At 34.3% G+C, this 20,894-nt stretch overlaps 1 protein-coding gene across 3 annotated transcripts in view; it reads right to left on the reverse strand.

Moving 5' to 3' along the window:
- SEPTIN7 (septin 7) overlaps positions 1–20,894 on the reverse strand; it is a 110,006-nt gene that overhangs the window by 66,955 nt on the left and 22,157 nt on the right. For 2 of the 3 annotated variants that reach the window (XM_029925126.1, XM_029925135.1), the window contains exon 3: positions 8,416–8,518. In XM_029925126.1, coding sequence (XP_029780986.1) covers positions 8,416–8,518 — 103 coding nt within the window. Of the gene's footprint in view, positions 1–8,415; positions 8,519–10,070; positions 10,131–20,894 lie in introns of those variants that run through there. The other variant, XM_029925142.1, reaches the window with a different exon arrangement.

Genomic DNA, 20,894 nt, shown 5'->3' on the forward strand with positions numbered 1-20,894 from the left:
TCCAAGGTCAGAAAGCTCATTTGTGGCTGCAATTAGAATTTAAAACTAGGCTAAGTACAATATTCTTTTTAGTGTAATAGTTGCTATACTAAGTATCATAAGATTTACGTTAAATATAGAAAGCGAATTTCCATTGTTCACTAAAAATATAAATAAAAAAGCATAATTGTAACTAGCTAGCTCTTTTACAAAATGGCCAAAATAAATTATACATTTGAAATATAAGCATAATAAAGAGTCACTGGTTTCAGAACTCTAACCTATCTTATCAGGAAAATAAGAAGCTATCCCCATTAAGCACAGATAATTACTCCCTTGACTCTACATGGCACTTTAAATGTGTACCTACTAAGACACTTACTAAACTGTAATTAGTAGTGTGCAAAGTTTTCCCTGGAAATCCCTTTGAGGGTTGAAGTGGCCATTTTCATTTATTTTTATTTATTTAAAAATTTATTTTTTTTTTTTTTTAATTTGAGAGTGTGTGTACATGGAGGAAAGGGGCCGACAGAGAGACAGAAGGAGAGACAGAGGGAGAGACAAAGAATCTTAAGCAGGCTTCATGCTCTGTGGGGAGCCCAATGCAGGGCTCATTCCCACAACCCTGGGACCATGACCTGAGCTAAAATCAAGAGTTGAATACTCAACCAACTGAACCATCCAGGCACCCCTCACTTTTGTATCCTCAACTTAATCCATAATTCCTAGTACTTCATTGCTCATTAGTTGCATCAGCTTAATTACTGATCTTTCAATTAAATTCTATTCTCAGGACCATGACAACAAGGTACTACGAAAATCTCACCATTATGTTTTACTGTAATTATTACCACGTGTAACATAATAAACAATTCACAGTCTCCTATCATAAAAACCTTGGTTAAGAATGAACCACAAATCATACTTCACATCTGATTCCCTGATATGCACTATGTATTATCTGCTTACCTCCACTCACCTATTTTCAAAAGACTATGATCTATTTTCAAAGACTATATTAGGATAGAACATGTATGAGAAGCCAAAATAGATTAAGAATTATAATTAAACTATTAACATATATATTTTAAAGATCACACTGAATAACTCTTTTAAGTCTACTAAATGAAACTGGGATATTATCCAGATTACATTTCTCATACATGTCAATCCAGACTCTGTCCCTGTCACAAAACCAAAAAGTACCCAGTCTATGGAACTGTTTTGTGTTTGTCTGAATTATACTACTCCATGATTAAGATACTGAAATTAAATCAGATAAAGAATATACCAACTACTGAAAATATCATGTACCATTTTCCAAAAAGTTAGCTGTATATGATTTAAGACAGTGGTGTGCTTTTTAGCTATAAAATCTTATTTCTTTAAACTCCTACAGCATGCAGTTATCACTTCATGATATAGTTAACTTGTATACTTTTGTCCTCCTTTACTGCTCCCTTACACTGTGTTCAACTACACTTAAATTCTTCCCTTTGGTATTCATGGAATGAATAGCTCCACCTTCAATTACACTATACACACTATACATCTTAAATGCAAGCAAAAAATAGTCTCCCTTTTTAAAAAGAATATATTTAGTAGAACAAACTTTTAAAAAAACAATTTGCTAAGATGTCAAGAGCCACAAAATGCTGAAACATTTTGCTACAGTAATCCTACTTGAGAGACTATAAACAAATCAATAAAATACTGCCCTTTGCTTCCCAACACACACACACACACACACACACACACACACACACACACACCTTGTAATTTAAGGATCTTCACTGCCAAGTTATTTTTAACAGGGTAGGTAGGAATATAATGAAGAAACAGACTACAAAAATTATGGTATATTCAGTCACAGATTAGACTATTATGCAGCCATTAAACACCATCGTTGAAAAATTGAACAAAACTTCCATGCTTTAAGTTTTTACTATAGTATTATGAGATCAAAGAGAAAATCATTCACATATCAAATGAAAAAGCAATAACTAAAAATTTGAGACAGCGACAGTTGAAATTATATAACTGTCAAAATCAAAATATTGTAGATAAATACAGCAATATATTAATAATAATTATCTCTTGTTTGTAAGTCATTTTTTTTTTCAGCATTTCCTAATTTTCAGGTATTTCAGGTACTATTACAGTCTCCTTCTCAGAGAGGCATGTCTTCCCTGATAACTAAAAAGATCCTACCATGTTTATTTCCTTTCTAGAAAACAACACAATCTGTAACTATTTTACATATTATTTACTTGTTTGCCTATATCCCTAGATTAACATAAACTCCAGTAATCTTCCTACACAAATAACAACATAATTACTATAATTTGTAACTCTAATAATATGGTATTTATATAGAAGAACTACAGAATGAACTAAGCCAAAGGTTGGAAAGAGAACCAACCAAGCACATGTATTTTTAAAAATCAAACTTGTAGTAAATGATCTGGGGAAAACTACTAGCCATTTAAGAGTAAAATAAACATCAAATTCCTATCTCACATCAAAAAAAATAAATAACCCACAGAAATTTAAAACTGCAGAATAAAAACTTAAACTTTTAGTCTATATACCTAAATAAAATACACTGAAATCCCCAGTAACCACCAATGGAGCAGGAGGACATCAAGAACAAAAACCATAAGAAAAAAGATTACATGAATAATATGAAATCAAATTAATACAAAACACAACACAGAAAAAGTTCTGGCAAAAAATGACAATACCTAATAACAAAATAATAATAATAATACCCTACAGTACCTATATCTTTTTAAAGAAGTAAATGAGTATAGCTTTTTAAAACTAGAATATACCATTTACAAAAGAACCCATACCAAAGATAAATATTTTTTAAAAATAAGTTAACAAGCAACAATAAAATAGACATGAAAATAAGATACTAATCTTTAGGCACTAATAGTATTGGCAGTACTCAGAGAAAGGGGTATTGTCAACACCAGGTGAATGTGCAAAACTGAATGCAAACTATTTTAGGGCAGTTTGGTATTATGTATCAAAACCCTTAAAAAATAGCAATTCAAATGTCCAAAGGAATTAATTTAAAATGTAAAAGCAGAACTATAATCATGTTCCTCTGTAACTATCCTAATGTTGAATAACATGGCAAATAATGGTATATCTAACCTACACAAGTCATTAAAATCTATGACTCAACCATAAGTAGGTTATGATATCTAAATTCAAAAGATGATCATAATTTACTGCTAATTTTAAAAGATATTCATAGGACATCACATATGCTAAACAAGAATACGGTATGTTTCTACGCTTGAGCTATCATTGAGTAACAGATTTTGGTAATATTTATCTTCATTTTGCTTTCTGTATTTCATAATTTCAATGGATGAAACATACTAACTTTATTACAAAAGCACTTTTTAAAATGTGCAGATAAAAAACCTAGAATGAATAAAAAAATTAAAATAGTGGATATGTGAAATTACCTGATTTTTCTCTCTAAAATTCCTCTGCTTTGGTTAAATAACTTATGTGAGATAAAATTCACATACCATAAATTTCACCATTAAAAGTGTACAATTCAGTGGTTCTTCTATATTCACAACATTGTGCAATCATCGATTACTTTTATACCAAAAGTAAAATAAAAATAGAGCTGTAGGAAGAAATTTCTGAAATATTACTCAGGCAATTTAAGTCTCCAACATATCTTAACTTCAGAATTAGACATACTACTACTGAATGCCCAATAACCTAGAAACAAGATGAGTCAATATCACCTTTCAATTTCTTCAAATAACTCTGGATGTTATTACAATTCAAATATCAATAAGAAGAGGGAAAACGACAACTATGACAGACACTGTACTGACTAAATATCTCCTAAACTTTCACCAGTAAGTCATATATTAAAAACACCTTCTGATAAACTTTGAATCCCCAAAATGGCCAAACCAGCATGTTAGAAGTTACCCCCCATAGGAAAAAAAAAACAAAAATGCCATTCCTGCTACTAAAGACATTTGGTACAGGTCAAATGCATCATGACAAATCACAAATAAAGAAAACCTCTACCACAAAATTGTGCAAAGCTCAAGATTATAGAAATGAAAGAACTGTGGATTTTATCTTCTGAGAATTAAAAGTACAAACTTCCAGCTTTAAAATAAATAAGTCACAGGAATATAAAATACAGCATAGGAAATATAATTAATAATACTGTAGTAACTGTATGATTAACAGATAAGTGTATTTATCATGGTAATGTATAGAACTGTCAACTCACTAGGTTGGACACCTGAAACTAATACTGTAGGTCAATTATACTTCAATTTAAATAAAGAATTCAAAATAATAGATTTGTTATCACTTATTCTGAAAAATACTTTGTGGTAAGACAAAGTAATCTACCTCTGAGTCCTGAGCTCTACCTCCTCAGAGAATTCTGAGCTCTACCTCCTCGGAGTTCTACCTCCTCGGAGAATTCTAGTAGAATTAGAATTTTACAATTAATATTTCTCAGCATAGTCAAGTCTAATTAAAAAGCACATGAGAAGGGGGCACCTGGGTGGCTCATTGGTTAAGCGTCCGACTTTGACTCAGGTCAAGATCTCACAGTTCTGGGTTTGAGCCCCATGTCTGGCTCTGTGCTCACAGCTCAGAGCTTGGAACCTACTTAAAATTCTGTGTTTCTGTCTCTTTCCACCCCTCCTCATTCCCCGCTTGTGAGCTATCTCTCTCAAAAATTAACATTAAAGAAAAAAATATTTTTTTAAAAAAAGCACACAAAAGACTGTCAAATTCCAAACCTAAAAATGTTTGACACTTTGCTGAATTAGAAACCTAAGTGTCTTCATTATTTGATAGGCCTGACACTGAGTTTTAAACTAAATTTTTAAGCAAAGATTCAAAATCAAGAATTCCAATCTACTTATCCTTGTGGCAGTCAAGATCTTCAAAATCTAAGCTAGTCTACTTTTCCAGCCTAATTCCCAACTATTATAAAGTCACATCTTAGGAGTCAGATTCTAAAGTCAATGTGTACTGCAAATTATTCTTGAAAACCCTCTATATCATCCATAAAGCACAATTACATATAAACTGACATCCTGTTTTCTTTATGTGTACTGAAATAGATACTTGTTTCTTTACAAATATAAAAAGTAACTAGTATATATACTAAGACACCATACTGACACTTGACTAACATACAGCAAGGTAAGATATTCACACTATGAAAGGATGTGAAAGCTGAAAATGACTGGGGAAATAGAAAATTCACCTCTCCCACCTACTGCCTTTCCTAGGCCACACACTCATTCCAATGTAATGACAGAAAAAAATTGCTTACACATGTATTTAAGTTCTCTAATGCTCACTCCTTTCTTCCCCACGAACTCCCTTATTTCTTTCTCTTTCATTTTTTTAGGAAAAACACAACACCCAGATAAAATCATGCAAGTTCAGGCATACTGGATGCACTCTACTGAGCTCTGCACTATATCCGATACCCCCAAACGAGCCTCTGCAGAGTACTTAAGAACAAACCAGACTGAGAAGTAGGTAGACAGGGTTTGGTTTTACCATCTGCTTAACAATGTGACCATGGGCAAGTAACCTAATCTTTGAATGCCTCAGTTTCTCTATCTCTAAAATAAGGTAACAATAGTACCTACTTCATAGGGTTGTTGTTAGGACTGTATGAGTTAGGTACATATTCAGAACACTGCCTGACACATAATAGGTTATATAGGGTTTGGTTATTATTTTCCCAAATGGACTATACACTCAATTCTATTTTTCAAAAACCTGCCCTAATACCTCCTCCTCAAATAAGGCAATAATCACCTTCATCCAGAGAGAAGGACTCCTATACCCTAACACTTCTATGTTCCTTGATTTTTAAATAACTCCACTGACTCATATATACTTCCTAGAAATGTTACTAACCTTTTTATGTGTACTTTATGTTGTCATATAACTTATAAACTCCTTTAAGATACGGGAATACACACTATGCCTCCGTGATACAAAAAACTCACTTAAGTAAGTATTCAATAAATACGGTTTTAGAGGGAAGGTTACTGGATAAAGGTTTTCCAACACAGGACAGAGTTTCATAAAGAAATCAACTTTTAAGTACAGATTTTCAGTTTATATTAATGTATAAATCTTCAAACAAGAATTGTTCTAAAAGCTACAACTGCTCTGAGTTTAAGTCTCAAAAATGAGGATTTAACTTATAGGGAAGAGTTTACAGTCTCTAAGTTAGGAATATTAAAGCAAGGTTAGCTTTAGCTTTCCGTGACTTGCAAACAATGCTGTTAGATTTGGCCTAAAGTCAGAAGAACCAACCATTTCTTAGACACTTACTTAAAAGGGGTCTATGTGTTAGACACTGCAACTATATAGATGAGAAGATTTAGTCCTTCCACTCAACAAGTCTATAGAGGGACAACTAATTAAACAATAATGTTCAAGGTACAGCAGGAAAAACAGAGTAATGAAACTGACACCCATTCTTCTTTAACCTCAGTCTTTTTTGTTAAAATTATTTTAACGTTTATTAATTTTTTGAGAGACAGAGAGACGCAGAGCATAAGTAAGGGAAGGGCAGAGAGAGAAAGAGAGACACACAGAATCTGAAGCAGGTCCCAAGCTCTGAGCTGTAGGCACAGAGGCCAAGGCGGGACTTGAACCCACGAACTGTGAATTCATGACCTGAGCCAAAGTCAGACGTTCAACCGACTGAGCCACCCAGTTGCTCCATAACCTCAGTTAAGGTCTTAACAAGGAAGAAAAAAAACAAAAGCTACAGTTCAAGAATGGACTTACCAGAAAAACTAATAAATAAGATATTTTCAGAGATTGCAGTTTCTCTAAAAATCATTTCAGCTGCCTTAAATTTTTTTCAGCTGGAAAAATGTCAGAGATTTTTTTAATCAAGTATCTGACCTTGACCCCAACAATATTATTCTACTAAGTATATATTCAAGAAGTTATTCTTTAGTTTATGTGTTGCTGAAGCGAACATAGGAAGTTACTTTTAAAACTAAAATTTTAATACCAATTTTTGTTTAAATTGTTGTAATTATCCTAAGAGACATAGAAACTTTTCTTACAAATTAAAAAATGATCTTATATTTGTTTATAGTTTGTCTTTTAAGATCACAAGCTTTATATATGTAAAGTTAAGATGGAGTATTTCTTCATATTAACAATCATGTTAACTAGCATACAAAAGAAAAGGTATGTTCCATATGTTTTATCCATCTATCTGGATCTACCTCTGCTTCACAGCAGCAATGTGCAAACTGGGCACACTATACTTGTACTCAACCAGAGACAGGCAAGTTGACCAACTCTACCAAACACCAAGTTTGAAACTCTGTACCAACTGTTAACAATTTAAACTTAATACAATGCAAATATTTCCAAACAACCAGGAAGTGACCATCAGGTAAAATATTCTGATCCCCTGATAAAACAATCTTCCCTTCAATGAAGGAGTACTTCATAGCTAATTCAATTAAACTAATTCAACACACAAAGAAAAATACCAGGAATTGAATGTAATTAGCAAAAATTAATTAACACTACATAAAGACCCAGCATCAACTCGATCTTCTTTGTCAAGCACAGTGACTCCATTATCCTGCCTTTCACCTTCTTAAAACATACAGAGAAATACAACAAAGTTTTATCATCTTTAGGATTTAGGTTCTAAAGTCAGCCTATATGAAGTGAAAATATTATAGTCATTTAAGATTACTAATCTTTATATATACTGTTTCTTCAAATATAACAATGATGGTACCAACATACAGTCAAATAACCCCTGACAGTCTCTGAAAATGGACTTCAGGCAGAGCATGATGTTCATAGGATAAAACACGTAAGAAAAAGGAGACTAAATTAAAGAATAAAGAGAGCCATATTTCACTCACAACAGAGTTAATACTCACTGAATGAATTTCCAGGCTAATCACTTGTGTGACTATGAACCTCTACCTAGTCCCCTGACTTATTTTTCAAATTCAGAGCACATATGTTTAAGTTAAATGCTCATGTTATATGACTCCATACAGTATATAAGCCAGAGAATAAAATTATCCTGGAGTAATATTGAACCATTAGACACTATCTGCTTTTGCAGCATTACCAACTGAAGAGAACTTCTTTATAGTATTCTATTCCTCCACCAGCCCCACTTTTCAACTTTTACTTACTTTCTAAAATTTTGCCACCTTAAAAAAAGAGGTAAGAAAATATATAAATTCTATTATGCCACAAAGTTAAATTTTAAAATGTATTCACACAAGATATAACATGATTCCTGCAGTAATTTAGGCTATTATCTTCTTAAATTCATTCAGAGTTGATTAATAACTTAAAACTCAGATCAAAATCTAATTTTAGTAAGAAAACATATCTTACCCACAACCATAAGTGTGAATTCAAACCCTCTCTTCACTGACTTTCTGTATACTTGATTTGGGAGATTTGCAAATCCCACATAGCCTTCAAGGTTCTTCTGTTGCTGAGAAAAGCAAAAAGGGCCAAGTTACTAATGTATCAACAAAACTCTTCTGTTGCACATTTCAAACTCCCTTCAACAACCTGTTTTAAAAAACTATACAAACTATTATTCATGGCAAATCAAACTGATTTTATTATAGTGTTACCAGTAAAATAACTGCAGCAACAAACAAAATGAATGGAGTATGAGTTGACTTGACAATGGTCTATTATAAAACCCTAAGGAAATAAAATAAAAAGAAATCTACCTAAGAGCAAAGATTTCAATTTACAGTAAGTCACTAAGAAGATTCAGACCAATAAACTAAAAACACAACATAACAAAGGTTTTTCATAATAAAAAAAATTCACATCCCCTTAATATTATATACCTTAATATACCCTTAATGGGTAGCCTGGGTGGCTTAGTTGGTTAAGTGTCTGGCTTTGGCTCAGGCCAAATCTCACGGTTCATGGGTTTGAGCCCCAAGACAGGCTCTGTGCTGACAGCTCAGAGCCTGGAGCCTCTCTTCGGATTCTGTGTCTCCCTCTCTCTCTGACCCTCCCCTGCTCACGCTGTCTCTCTCTGTCTCTTAAAAATAAATTTAAAAATTAAAAAAAAAAAACCTCTTTCAATTATCCCCTTTGCTCATACTAATTACAACAGGTATAAATATCTTGAAATTTGTTTTCTTATTCACAAAATGAAATCAAATGTGGGGTTTAAAACAATTTTTTCATAAATCCTTGAATGGTCTAGTGATCAATGTCAATCAGTAAACAATACTTTTCAAGCTACTATATCTATATCAGGTCCAATTATGCCACTTCAGCATTTCAGATGACCCTGTTGCCTCCCCTCACCACAGACATCTGGATTTATCCAGATTTTAAAGAAAATCAGAATTTGTTTCCTGCATGGTTTTTGATTCTTTGATGACCTCAACAATAGCTCCGTAATTCAAAGAAATCTACTTTTAAATTGGTGTAGTAAATAAATCTGACTTTTAACTTACCCAATGGTGAGAAAACCTGTCCATAGTTCAGACCATTTGAGTGAGTAGTCTTACTGTTAATTTTACTTAGAGGTAGGTCTTATTCATCATTAAAATACAATGGCAAAATATTCCTAAGAGGTACATATTTCTTTTAAAAATTTTTGACACAATTTCTCATTAAAAATGAAGAAACTCTATGATCAAAGCATTAATTTAACAAAGCTGGATTTAACAAACAGCAATCTGCATTCCTCACTAGCATCACAGATGTAACAAAATATTCCATCCATCATCACCTTTTACCCTTTTTTTCATTCATATAAATTAATCTGTAAGCCAAATCTTGAGAAGATAAACAAGCAAATTAAATGGAAAAACTAATTTTAAATATACCAATTAGGATACTGTTCAGAGTACAGTGTTTTAAAATCAAACATCTGAAAGCCTACTATGTGTAAAGCTAAAAATAACATGTTAAATTTAAGGCTTCACTGGCCCTACTTCATTGAACTGTAAGTTAAATTTAAATTAATTTAGACGGAAAACATCTCAGTATAAGGTATCTTATATACTCACAGCTACTTTGTAAAGAACACATTTCCATCATTCCAGTGTTCCAGATTTCAACAGAAGAGATCCATAGAGGAACAGTAAATGAGGAATTCCAAGAATTGTACATGACACATTCAGTCCAAACAGGAACGGCAAATCCATCGACACACAGCAAAAAATAGAGGGAAAAAAATAAAAGTTACTTACATGTAACTCAACAATTTAGAAGTACACTACAAATAAAGTGAGGACAGACTTCTCTCTACACATGTCAAAGTAACACTTTTTTGTGTGTGGGATATAAGGCGCAGTGCATTTTAATCCATTTTCAGCAGCTTTCCTGATAAAATACGGAACAAAAACCACTTGTATTTTTATAAAACCCAATTACTATGCCCTTCACCAGAGTTTTAAAAGAAATGGTAGAAAAGTTGTAAAGTATAAAGTTTCAGCAAGGTGAATATATATACACATACATACATATATACATACACCAAGTTTAAATCCCTTGAAGAAAAAAAATTTAATTTTCATACAATTTTGCCTTGTCAATCAATGAATTAAGATGGCCCAGATCAGATAAATGCAAATGTTTTACTTAAAAATCTTTATACAGTGCTATATTTCAAGTTCTATTGATTAAAGTTCAGAATTGGAAGAAATACAGACTTGTGGATACAGGAAGGAAGCTAAAGATAGCAAGCAACAAATTGGAAGATGAAGTTATTGTGAGCTGTGAAAACTAATGAAACGTAGAGAAGAAAGCAGACTAACCTTAGAAAAAATGTCTATGGAAAATATACATCTATATTCTATATTAACACAAGTCTATGAGTTATATCACAACCTGGAACATATGATGGTGATTATTCAAATGTCAGCTTCACACAGAGGACTGTCCTGACCACCCTCATCTAAAATTACAACTCCATTCTCCTCAGTACTTTGCTGCAGCTTTATGTTTCTCTCCTTAGTGCTTTTTTTGCCATCTAATATACATTTTACTCATCCTGTTTATTGCAATCTCCACCCTAACCCACCTCCAACTACAATGTTAGCTCCATCAAGATAAAGATTAAATAAATTACATAAATTGTGGCATTAAAAAGAAGAAGCCATCTGGGAGAGTTGAAAAAGTTTCAGCAAGAGTATTTTAGGTTGCATATACAAGGAAAGTTCCAGACAAAAGGTAAAGAAAAACAACGCACAGGCCCCTGTGACTTAGGGGAACTAGGCCTAGGACAGTCTTTGGCATACAGTACAATACTGGGACTGAATTAAGATAAGGGGGAAAAGATTTCTAGGCAAAGGAATGGACCCTAAACTGGAGATGAATTTGGTACTTTTAGGAACAAAACGAAGGTAGGTGAACTATAATGAAGTGAGATGGTAAATTAGGGGGTAAGTGATAGAAAACGAGGTCAGGGAGGCAGGCAGAGGCCAGATCATGTGGGACCCAGCCAAAGTAAGAAATTTGGATGTTATTTTAGGCATGACGGGAAGCCACTGGAGGGTTGTACACAGGCAAATGACCTGACCTGATTTGCATTTTAAAGATAGCTCTCACAGCTAAGAGGAGTGGAAGTAAGAAAACTAGTAAGGAGCCTACTGCAATAGTCCAATAAAGAAAGGCTATATGGAGTTTAGACAGTGTGAACACAAGAAGAGATAAGAAGGATTCAGGATATATTCTGAAGGTAACTGCCAGGACATTGCTAATGCACTGGATGTGACTGGTGAAGGAAAAGCAGATCAAGATAACTAGGTTTTAGGCTTAAACAACTCAATGGAGTGTTATCTCTAAGGGAAAATAAGAATAATAGGGGGGGGGGGAGGGGGGAGGATTGGGCAATGAGCGAAAAAACTGTCGAAATCAAAAACAGCTTTGAATATGTTACGTCTGATGTGCCTATTATGTATTCAAGAAGAAATGTCCAGAAGGCAGTTAAATACGTAAGTCCAGAAATTGCAGGGTTGGTTGGTGCTAAAAATATAGATTTAGGAATTATCTGTTTATAGGTAATATTAGAAAACTGGATTTTCAGGGAGAAACTATTGATAGAAAGGGGTCTAGACAGAGTCCTGGAGCACTCCAACTTTGAGATGTCAGGCAATGAAAGAGTGAGAAAGGTCAGTCAGTAAGAAAAAACACCAGCACTGGCTCAAGGTCCCTCAACTGCATCAAATGCCACTGAAGGGTCAAATGAAATACCAAAATGTAACCATAAAAATAAAGAGATTACTTGTAGCTTTAGGTAGGAGCAGTTACAGTAGCTTTGTGAGGAAGAATGAGTACGTTGAGGGTAAACAATTCTTTGCACATAACTATAACATTTTAAATAATTTTATATTTTAAATTATATCAAAATTAAACACATTACTTATCAGTTCCCCTATAATTATTTCCCAGAGGGAGAAAACCATGTCATACTCATCTCTATATTCCTAGCAAAGTGCCAATACATGGCAGATATTTTAAAAAGCTAAATGACTAAAATATATACTTTTAGGAAAATTCCTTCTGAGGAAGAAATTGTGTCCAAAGACCCAAAAAAAAAAAAAAAAAAAGATTTAGGGAATATACTAATAATATAACATTGGATGCCTAAAACATAGATTTTTCACATTTTTTAAGAATTTTTCCTTATCCCAAATTCTAAAATCAGCCACAGTCTGTAATTCAGAAATCTTAACCACCCACTGATTCTTTTTCTGGGCAAATAAAATGTTCACAGTACCAGTGTGAAACATAATCTCTGAATAAGAAACATTATTTATAGATGTGAGTGATATAACTGTGACACTTATAAGCATGTGAATATATAAAAGTATATTCACACCCAAGCATCTACCAAAATACGATAAGGTCTTAAAAGTATTACTTGATTTGAAACATCAGTTATATAAGAAGAAACAATTATCAAATCATCTTTTCTAAAGGAATATATTTACAAAAATCTTTTAGTTACTATACCAAATCTCTACATCGAAATTCATGTTTAAGGGGGCACCTGGGTGGCTCAGTAGGTTGAGTGTCCGGCTTTGGCTCAGGTCATGATCTCACGATTCATGGGTTCGAGCCCCATGTCAGGCTCTGTGCTGACAGCTCAGAGCCTGGAGTCTGTTTCAGATTCTGTGTCTCCCTCTCTCTCTGCGCCCCCCCCCCACTCATGCTGTCTCTCTCTGTCTCTCAAAAATAAAAAATAAAACAAAATTCATATTTAAGAAAATCAAACCGCAATATTCATTGCTTATTGTTCAACTGCCTGCGGAAAAATCAACTTAAATACAATATCCAGAATCTCAGTGTTTAACTTATTTAACCTTATTTCTAGAAATCAATTATATTTAAAGAATAAGATGCTTTCAAACAGGTTCCAATTGATAGATTACTGGAAGCCTTAAGAATTCTTCGCATTCTCTTGCCATTTGTTCCAATTCCAAAGAATAAAGTTATGAAAATCTTGGCACCAGAAATCCATTATCATTTTTAAAGGTCTGAATATTAATATGGGTTATTTTTATAGAGAAAAGCAGCTATTTATTTTGAAAACTGCCAAATATACCTTTCCATAACAATAAAATTGAGCAAGGGGCGTTATAACAGAAAAGAAGACTTACAAAAATCAGAATTTGAGGAAAATTAAAACATACCCCTGGTAAGATGTACTACAAACCTTCAACTTTCCTCATCTTTACCTTAGTATCACCAGAATTCTATTTCTCCCTCTTAATAACTGCAATTAAAAAAAAATCAGACTACAAAGATTCAAAGTTTATATCCTTAACTTTAAGTTTCAAAGATAAACATTTGGTCTTTCTAAATAACTTCAAGTTCAATTTGTAGCCTTTGGAATTTAAAACAGGTATATTGTATTTTGTTTCACACACTGACAAAAAATAATTAAGTTTCTTTCTTCTAAAGTTTAAGCAATTCTAAACACAAAAAACTACACACTACAAAAGAAAAGACATTGATAAATAATTTTATTTGTCTACTCCTTAGTATTCCTAGCAAAAGCCTTACATTATACATAGATATAACTGTCCGCACTTGCTTAGTCTTATATAACCCAGTGGAAAAATTAAAGAACTTCATTATTTAAATGTTTAAAGTATTTTAAATATAACTGGTATAAAAATACCTAGATTCTAGATTTACTATAAGAAGAACACTAAAATGTTACAAGATTACATGGTCATGTCCTAAATGCTGCCTTTAATGTCTCCTCCTCCTACTTTTTTTTAAATGTTTATTTATTTTTGAGAGGCGGGGGAGATAACACATCGGGGAAGGGGTAGAGAGAGAAGGAGACAGAGAATCCAAAGCAGGTTCCTCGCTGTCAGCAAAAATAAGCCTATGGGCTCAAACCCATACCGTGAGATTATGAACTGAGCCAAAGTCAGTTGCTCAACCAACTGAGCCCCCCAGGCGTCATGCCCCCAATATATTTTAAAGGTTCATGTCTTAGTTTGCCTGTCCCTAACTCCTCCCTTTTTATGGAGAGGAGTAATTATGTCCTGATGAAACCAATTTTTATTTTCTCTATTCTGGTTTCCTAATTAATCTCCTTAAAATATTTTAATATTTAATTCTATGAACACGTGCGAGATAAAATTTAAAACAATTTTTTCTTTACTCTGAATTTGGAATTTACTTATCTACTTACAGAATTACTGGCCACATTCTCAATCAACATAGTCACCTGACCCTCACAATGTATGTAGTAGCAATGAGGTATGTAAAAGTTAATAAAAACAAGACCTCTGCTTATGAAACTAAGAACCTAAGGTCAGGTAAGTTAGAAAACAATTATAATAACATAGTGATAAAATACTATGATGTAGGCAAGCATGAAGGATGGCTATGAGAATGAAAAAGGTTGGGGGTAGGGGTGCTTGGTCCTATTTTGAGGTCAGATCCTTAAGATACATCCTGAGGAACTAATAGGCCTTACTATGATGAGAAATGTAGGGCTGGAATATATGGGTCTCAAGCAAACTAGTTGGTAACTGCAAAGGCTCAAAACCAAGAGGAGAGCATGGTTCTCTATGAGAACTATAAACAATTTAATACATCTCATTTTCAGGGTCTGGGAGCCATGGCATAGGAAAATTGAACAAAAGCCAAATCATGAAGGATTTTGTTAACCATGCTTAGGAACTTAGATTAGACTTCATCTTGAAAGCGTTATGGAGAACACTAAAGGACTTGAAGCAAAAGAATGTACAATCACATTAACTTACATGAAGAATCACATTCTTATTTTAGAAAATTACCACTAACAAAAATATTGAAGATGAACTGGCAGAGTTCTCAGAATGATTGCAATCCCAAAGCTGGTGCAGTAACCCAAGGAAAAAAATTAGTACTTCAGCCAAGAAAGAAGCAGTGTGGATGGAGAGAAATAGAAACTACAATTCCACTGTCTATTAAGGTAGCCACTAGCTACAAATGGCTATCAAAAACTTGAAATTTAACTGGTCTGAACAGAGATGTGTGTAAATACAAAATACACACCAGATTTTGAAGACTTAGTATGAAAAATATCTTAATTTTTATAGTGACTGCATGCTGAAATAAAATTTTAGATATACTGGGTGATAGAGTATATATACTAAAACTAATTGCACCTGTTTCTTTTTACTTTTTAAATGTGGCTACTAGAAAAACTTATATTACATATATGGCTTGCATTAATTTCCACCACACAACACTGATTAGATATTAATGAGATGAACTTACCGTAACTAACTTGGGGGATATAAAGATTCATGTTTCTGAGTTTAGTTTTGAACAACTGGATTAACAGTGGTAACCAATCACTAAAATCAGGAATCATCTGAGTTTAGGGTGCTAACTGGACTTCAGGGATACAAATGTCTAGTATGCAGCCTGCATATATAAAAGTTAGAAGTTCTAAAAATGTCTAGGCTACCGAGATATTAACATTTTAAGGCACCAACATTTAGAGGCCCCGGGTGGCTCAGTCAGTTAAGCGTCCGACTTCAGCTCACATCATGATCTCACAGTTGATGATTTCAAGCCCCATGCTGACAGCTCAGAGCCTGGAGCCTGCCTCCGACTCTGTGTCTCCCTCTCTCTGTCCTCCTCTGCTTGCATTTCTCTCTCTCTCTCTCAAAAATAAAAAAATTTTAAGCTACCAACATTTAAATGATACCCTGGGTATGAACCAAATACAGTACACAAAGTAGGAAGCAGGCCAGAACCAACACTAACATCCCACCACCACCACCTACACAAACCTAGGAAAAGATGAGAGAAAAAAAAAGGATGAAGGAAAAAGCAGTTCAGGGAAGCAGTTCAAGGAAGTCAACTGTAGTGGTCTCTTTCAATTAAGTGGTCAACTGTACCACATGCCCTGTAGTGGTTAATATAAAAATATGCAAAAATGTACTATCAGAGACCTTTGTCCTAGCAGGGGAAAGATAGGAAGAGAATGCAGATTAGAAGTAAATAAACAGCAAATAAGTATAGGCAATGAGTACGAACGGTTCTTTCTAAATACTTATCTGTGTGGAGAAAGAAAGTAGAACCTGAAAAATAACACAGGGTCAAGGGAGGGTTGTGGGGGGGGTGGTGGGGGGAGATAGTTACACTTGTTTAAATGTTAATGGAAAAAAGATCAAGTAGGGGCGGGCGCCTGAGTGGCTCTGTTGGTTGAACATCTGACTCCCAGCTCAGGTCATGATCTCACAGTCTGTGGGTTCAAGCCTCACGTCCTGATCTGTGCTGACAGCCAGAGCCTGGAGCCTGCTTCAGATTCTGTGACTCCCTCTCTCTCTCTGCCCCTCTGCTGCTCATTCTCTCTCTCTCTCTCTCTCTCTCTCTCTCTCTCTCTCTCTCTCTCACTCTCGCTCTCAAAAATAAACATTTAAAAAAACTTTTCTTTTTTAAAAGAAAATATCAGACACCTGGCTGAAAAAAGGTAAGTGAGGATACAGATAATGTTCTGGAATAAAGGGTGAGATTTTCTCTACGGTCCAAAGAAAATGATGCTCTAGTCCTAACTGAGGAGAGGAGGACCTGGCAATATTAAGTAGTCAAGATTTGAATTAACAACCACAAGAACAGCAAGAAAGACTAGGATTCCACAGGAAGCAGCCAAACAATTCTATCCACAGATCAAGGCTGAAGACCATAAATCTGTGTAAATGCATCCATTAAGCCATAGGATCTTCTTGTCCAGTAGCAATCTGCAATTTAAGTATAAGCTAATAAGCTGTAGGAGTCATTTGAAACTGTTATTTTGCAGAAAATGTGCATAAAAGCACAGAGGATCAAGGGAGCTGACAAGTATAGCTCAAGTGATTCGGTGAACAAAAATGAAGAGGGTCAAGGATGAAAGGTAAGAAACAAGTGAGAGAGCTATAAGAATGTGAAGCTATGGTGAGAATGGGCTATACAATTAAGATTTTAGAGGTGGAACAGGAGTTTGAGATGATAACCACACGGGGCCATTTAAATGATGGCCCAGCCCAAGCACAATCCAGAAATTGTGAAGCAAAATTATTGTATGAGCTTTACACATGAGCACTAAAATGCCCAGAACAATGACAGGCCTTGGAGAGGAAAAGAAAACTGAATGGTGCCATCCTGAATGAATAAATAAAAGAAATTGACAAGTTAAAACAGGGTAAGAACATGCTGTTGCTAAACAGCATAAGCTTTAAAGGAAAAGTGGTCTAGAGTTTAGATCAGCACTGCCTATTAAAACTATAATGTAAATCACATATGCAATTGTAAATATTCCACTAAACACATTAAGGAAATTAAGAGTCAAAAGGGTAAGTTCAACTTTAGTAATCTGTTTTATTTAACCAGTGTATATACAACATTAACATACAATCAATATAAAAATGATTATGATTCATTTCACATTATCCCTTGTTCTGCATTCTTTTCTTTTGCAGTAATCTTTGAAATATATAGCACACTTCATTTAGGATTAGTCACATTTCAAGTGCTCAGAATGTGGTTAGTGGCCATCATCCTAGATACTCCTACACGACTGGTAGAATATAAATTCAAACCATTTCCCTAAAGAGCAATCTGGCCTTGCAGATCAAAAGTTTAAATTTTCATGCTCTCAAACAACACACATTCCACACATTTATAATTTTGAGAATATATTTAAGATTTAGCTAAAAGAACATTCAACAAAACATAGTTAATAATGATGAAAAAATGTGAAACCAAGTTCCAAAAACAATATATCATGGTATTCCCATTTGCAAAAACACCATGCATTATAAGTTTCATAAGAATACACATGACAATTAACACCATATTGAATGGAAACACTATTATTAGACAGTTGACATGGTATTATGTACCTTTAAACATTCTCTTGTATGCACACTGGAAAACAATTAAATGGTTATGGACTGCAGTAAGGTAAAGAAATTGGCAAGGTAAAGAGCTCAGAAAATTTTCTCCTTTAAAAGCAATGAAAAAAAACCAGTAAAAATCAATTTCTTCAAACTCGAAATTAACAAAAGGCTTGTAGCAGTCCAGAGTGCTTATTTAAAAAAAAGGGGGCTGCGGGGCGCCTAGATGGCTCAGTTGGTTGAGCATCAGACTTTGGCTCAGGTCATGATCTCATAGTCCGTGGGTTTGAGACCCATGTCAGGCTCTATGATGATGGCTCAGAGCCTGGAGCCTGCTTCAGATTCTGTGTCTCCCTCTCTGTCTGCCCCTCCCCTGCTCGCTCTCTGTCTCTCAAAATAAAAATAATAAAGACATAAAAAAAATTTTTTTAAAGGGGAGGCTGAACCTAAATAACTTGCCCATTCTCATCTCCCCTCCCAGCTCCACAGTAGCCTTGAAAACCAACAGCACACAATCATGGCAAAAATCAGCATCCTGACAGCAACTTGAGAGGCAGAACAGGCTCTTTTAAAGCCCCATTCCCAAAGATTGGCCTGTCTGATGTTTCCCTGGAAGACCCCACAAATAACCACAAAGATAACCAGAGACTTCAGTGGCAACACATGGCATAAGAAAACAGACTTTACAGAAAGTCATTAAACAAACAACAGCAATAAAAAACCCTGGGAGGGGATCTGACGAGAACTGTATACTGTTTTATTTAAAATGTCCGGTTTTCAACAAAACACTGAAACATGCCCCCAAAAAATGCGGGGGGGGGGGGTAATGTCTCATATACAGTGGGGGGGTGACAATCAATAGAGGCTATTTCCTGAGAAAACCCAGACATTAGGCAAAGACTTTAAGTATGCTATTTTACGTATGTGAAAAGAACTAAGAGAAATCATGTCTAAAAAAAACTGAAAGGAAGTATAAACAATCTGGGAAATATCAATAAAGAGACAAAAATTATTAAAAAGAAAACAAAAATTCTCAGGTTGAAAAGTACAACTGAACTGAAACTTCCCTAGAGAAGCTCAACAACATATCTGAGGTACCAAAACAATCACCAAATCTGAAGATAGGTCAAATAACATAAACCAATCCAAGAAAAAGATACAAATCAGAATGAAGGGAAAAAATGAACAGAACCAGAGACTGTGGAACATAATCAAACATACCAACATATATATAATGGGAGTCCATGAAGCAGAAGGAAAGACAGAGGGAGAAAAAGAGAAAGCAAGAAATCGGGCAAAAATTATGTTTGAAGAAACAAAAAAAAAAACTTACCGCATTTAAAGAATAATATTTGTCTACACAGCAAAAGCTCAGCAAACTCCAAACAGGATAACATCAAAGAGATCCACAACCAGACACATCATAATCAAACCGTCAAAAACAGAAACAAAGTGGGGCATCTGGGTGGCTTAGTTAGTTAAGCATCCAACTCTTGATTTTGGCTTAGGTCATGATCTCAAGGTTTGTGAGTTGGACCCCATGTAGGGTTCTGCACTGATGGGCTCTGCACTTACAGCGCTGTCAGTGTAGACCCTGCTTGGGATTCTCTCCCTCTGCCCCTCCCCCACGCTCTCTCTCAAAATAAACACAATTTTAAAAAAACAAAAAGAGAGACAAAGAATTATGAGAGAGTCAGATGACCATTACAGAGAACTCTCCAGAAGAACAGCAGACATCCCATCAGAAACAAGAAGCCAGAAAGTAGAGGGATGAGTCAAGATGTCTGCTGTTAACCAAAAGTTCAATATCTACCAAACATATCGCTTAAAAATAAAGAACTTCAAACATTCCCCAATAAGTAAAAACTGAGAGAACTCAAAATGAGATCTACCTTACAAAAAATACTAAAAAGAATCCTTCAAACTGAAATGGAAGAACCTTACATAGTAGCTCTAAGAAATAAGTGTCACTGGTAAATGTAACAAGTAAATATAAAAGGTAATATACTTTGTTTGGAACTCTTTTCTTCTCTTGATTTAAAGAACTTCAGGAAGCACTAATTATGAAATTATCTTGATGGGTTTATAATGTATAAAGATGTCATTTGTATGACACTAACAGCACAGAGGAGGTGGGAGAAAATGAAACAGTACAAAAGCAAAGTTATTGTATTCTACTGAAACTAAACTGGTAATGACTCAGATTATAATGTTACAAATTCAGATATTAACTATAATCCCAAGGGCAATGCCCCTGCCAGACATACACACAATCTCAAAAGAATACAGCAAGAAGTTGGGGGAGGGTGATTAAAATGGGACATTAGAAACTATCAAACAACAATAACAAATAGAAAGTAGTAATTCAGAAATAGAAAAAAAAAAAAAGAAACAGATTCTGATGAGACATGATATATAGAAAACAAATAGCAAGATGACAGATGTAAATCCTACCTTTCAGAGTAAATGAAAGATTAAACACTCAATAAAGAGACA

Source organism: Suricata suricatta, chromosome 2 (assembly GCF_006229205.1).
Source record: "Suricata suricatta isolate VVHF042 chromosome 2, meerkat_22Aug2017_6uvM2_HiC, whole genome shotgun sequence".
Classification (NCBI taxonomy): domain Eukaryota; kingdom Metazoa; phylum Chordata; class Mammalia; order Carnivora; family Herpestidae; genus Suricata; species Suricata suricatta.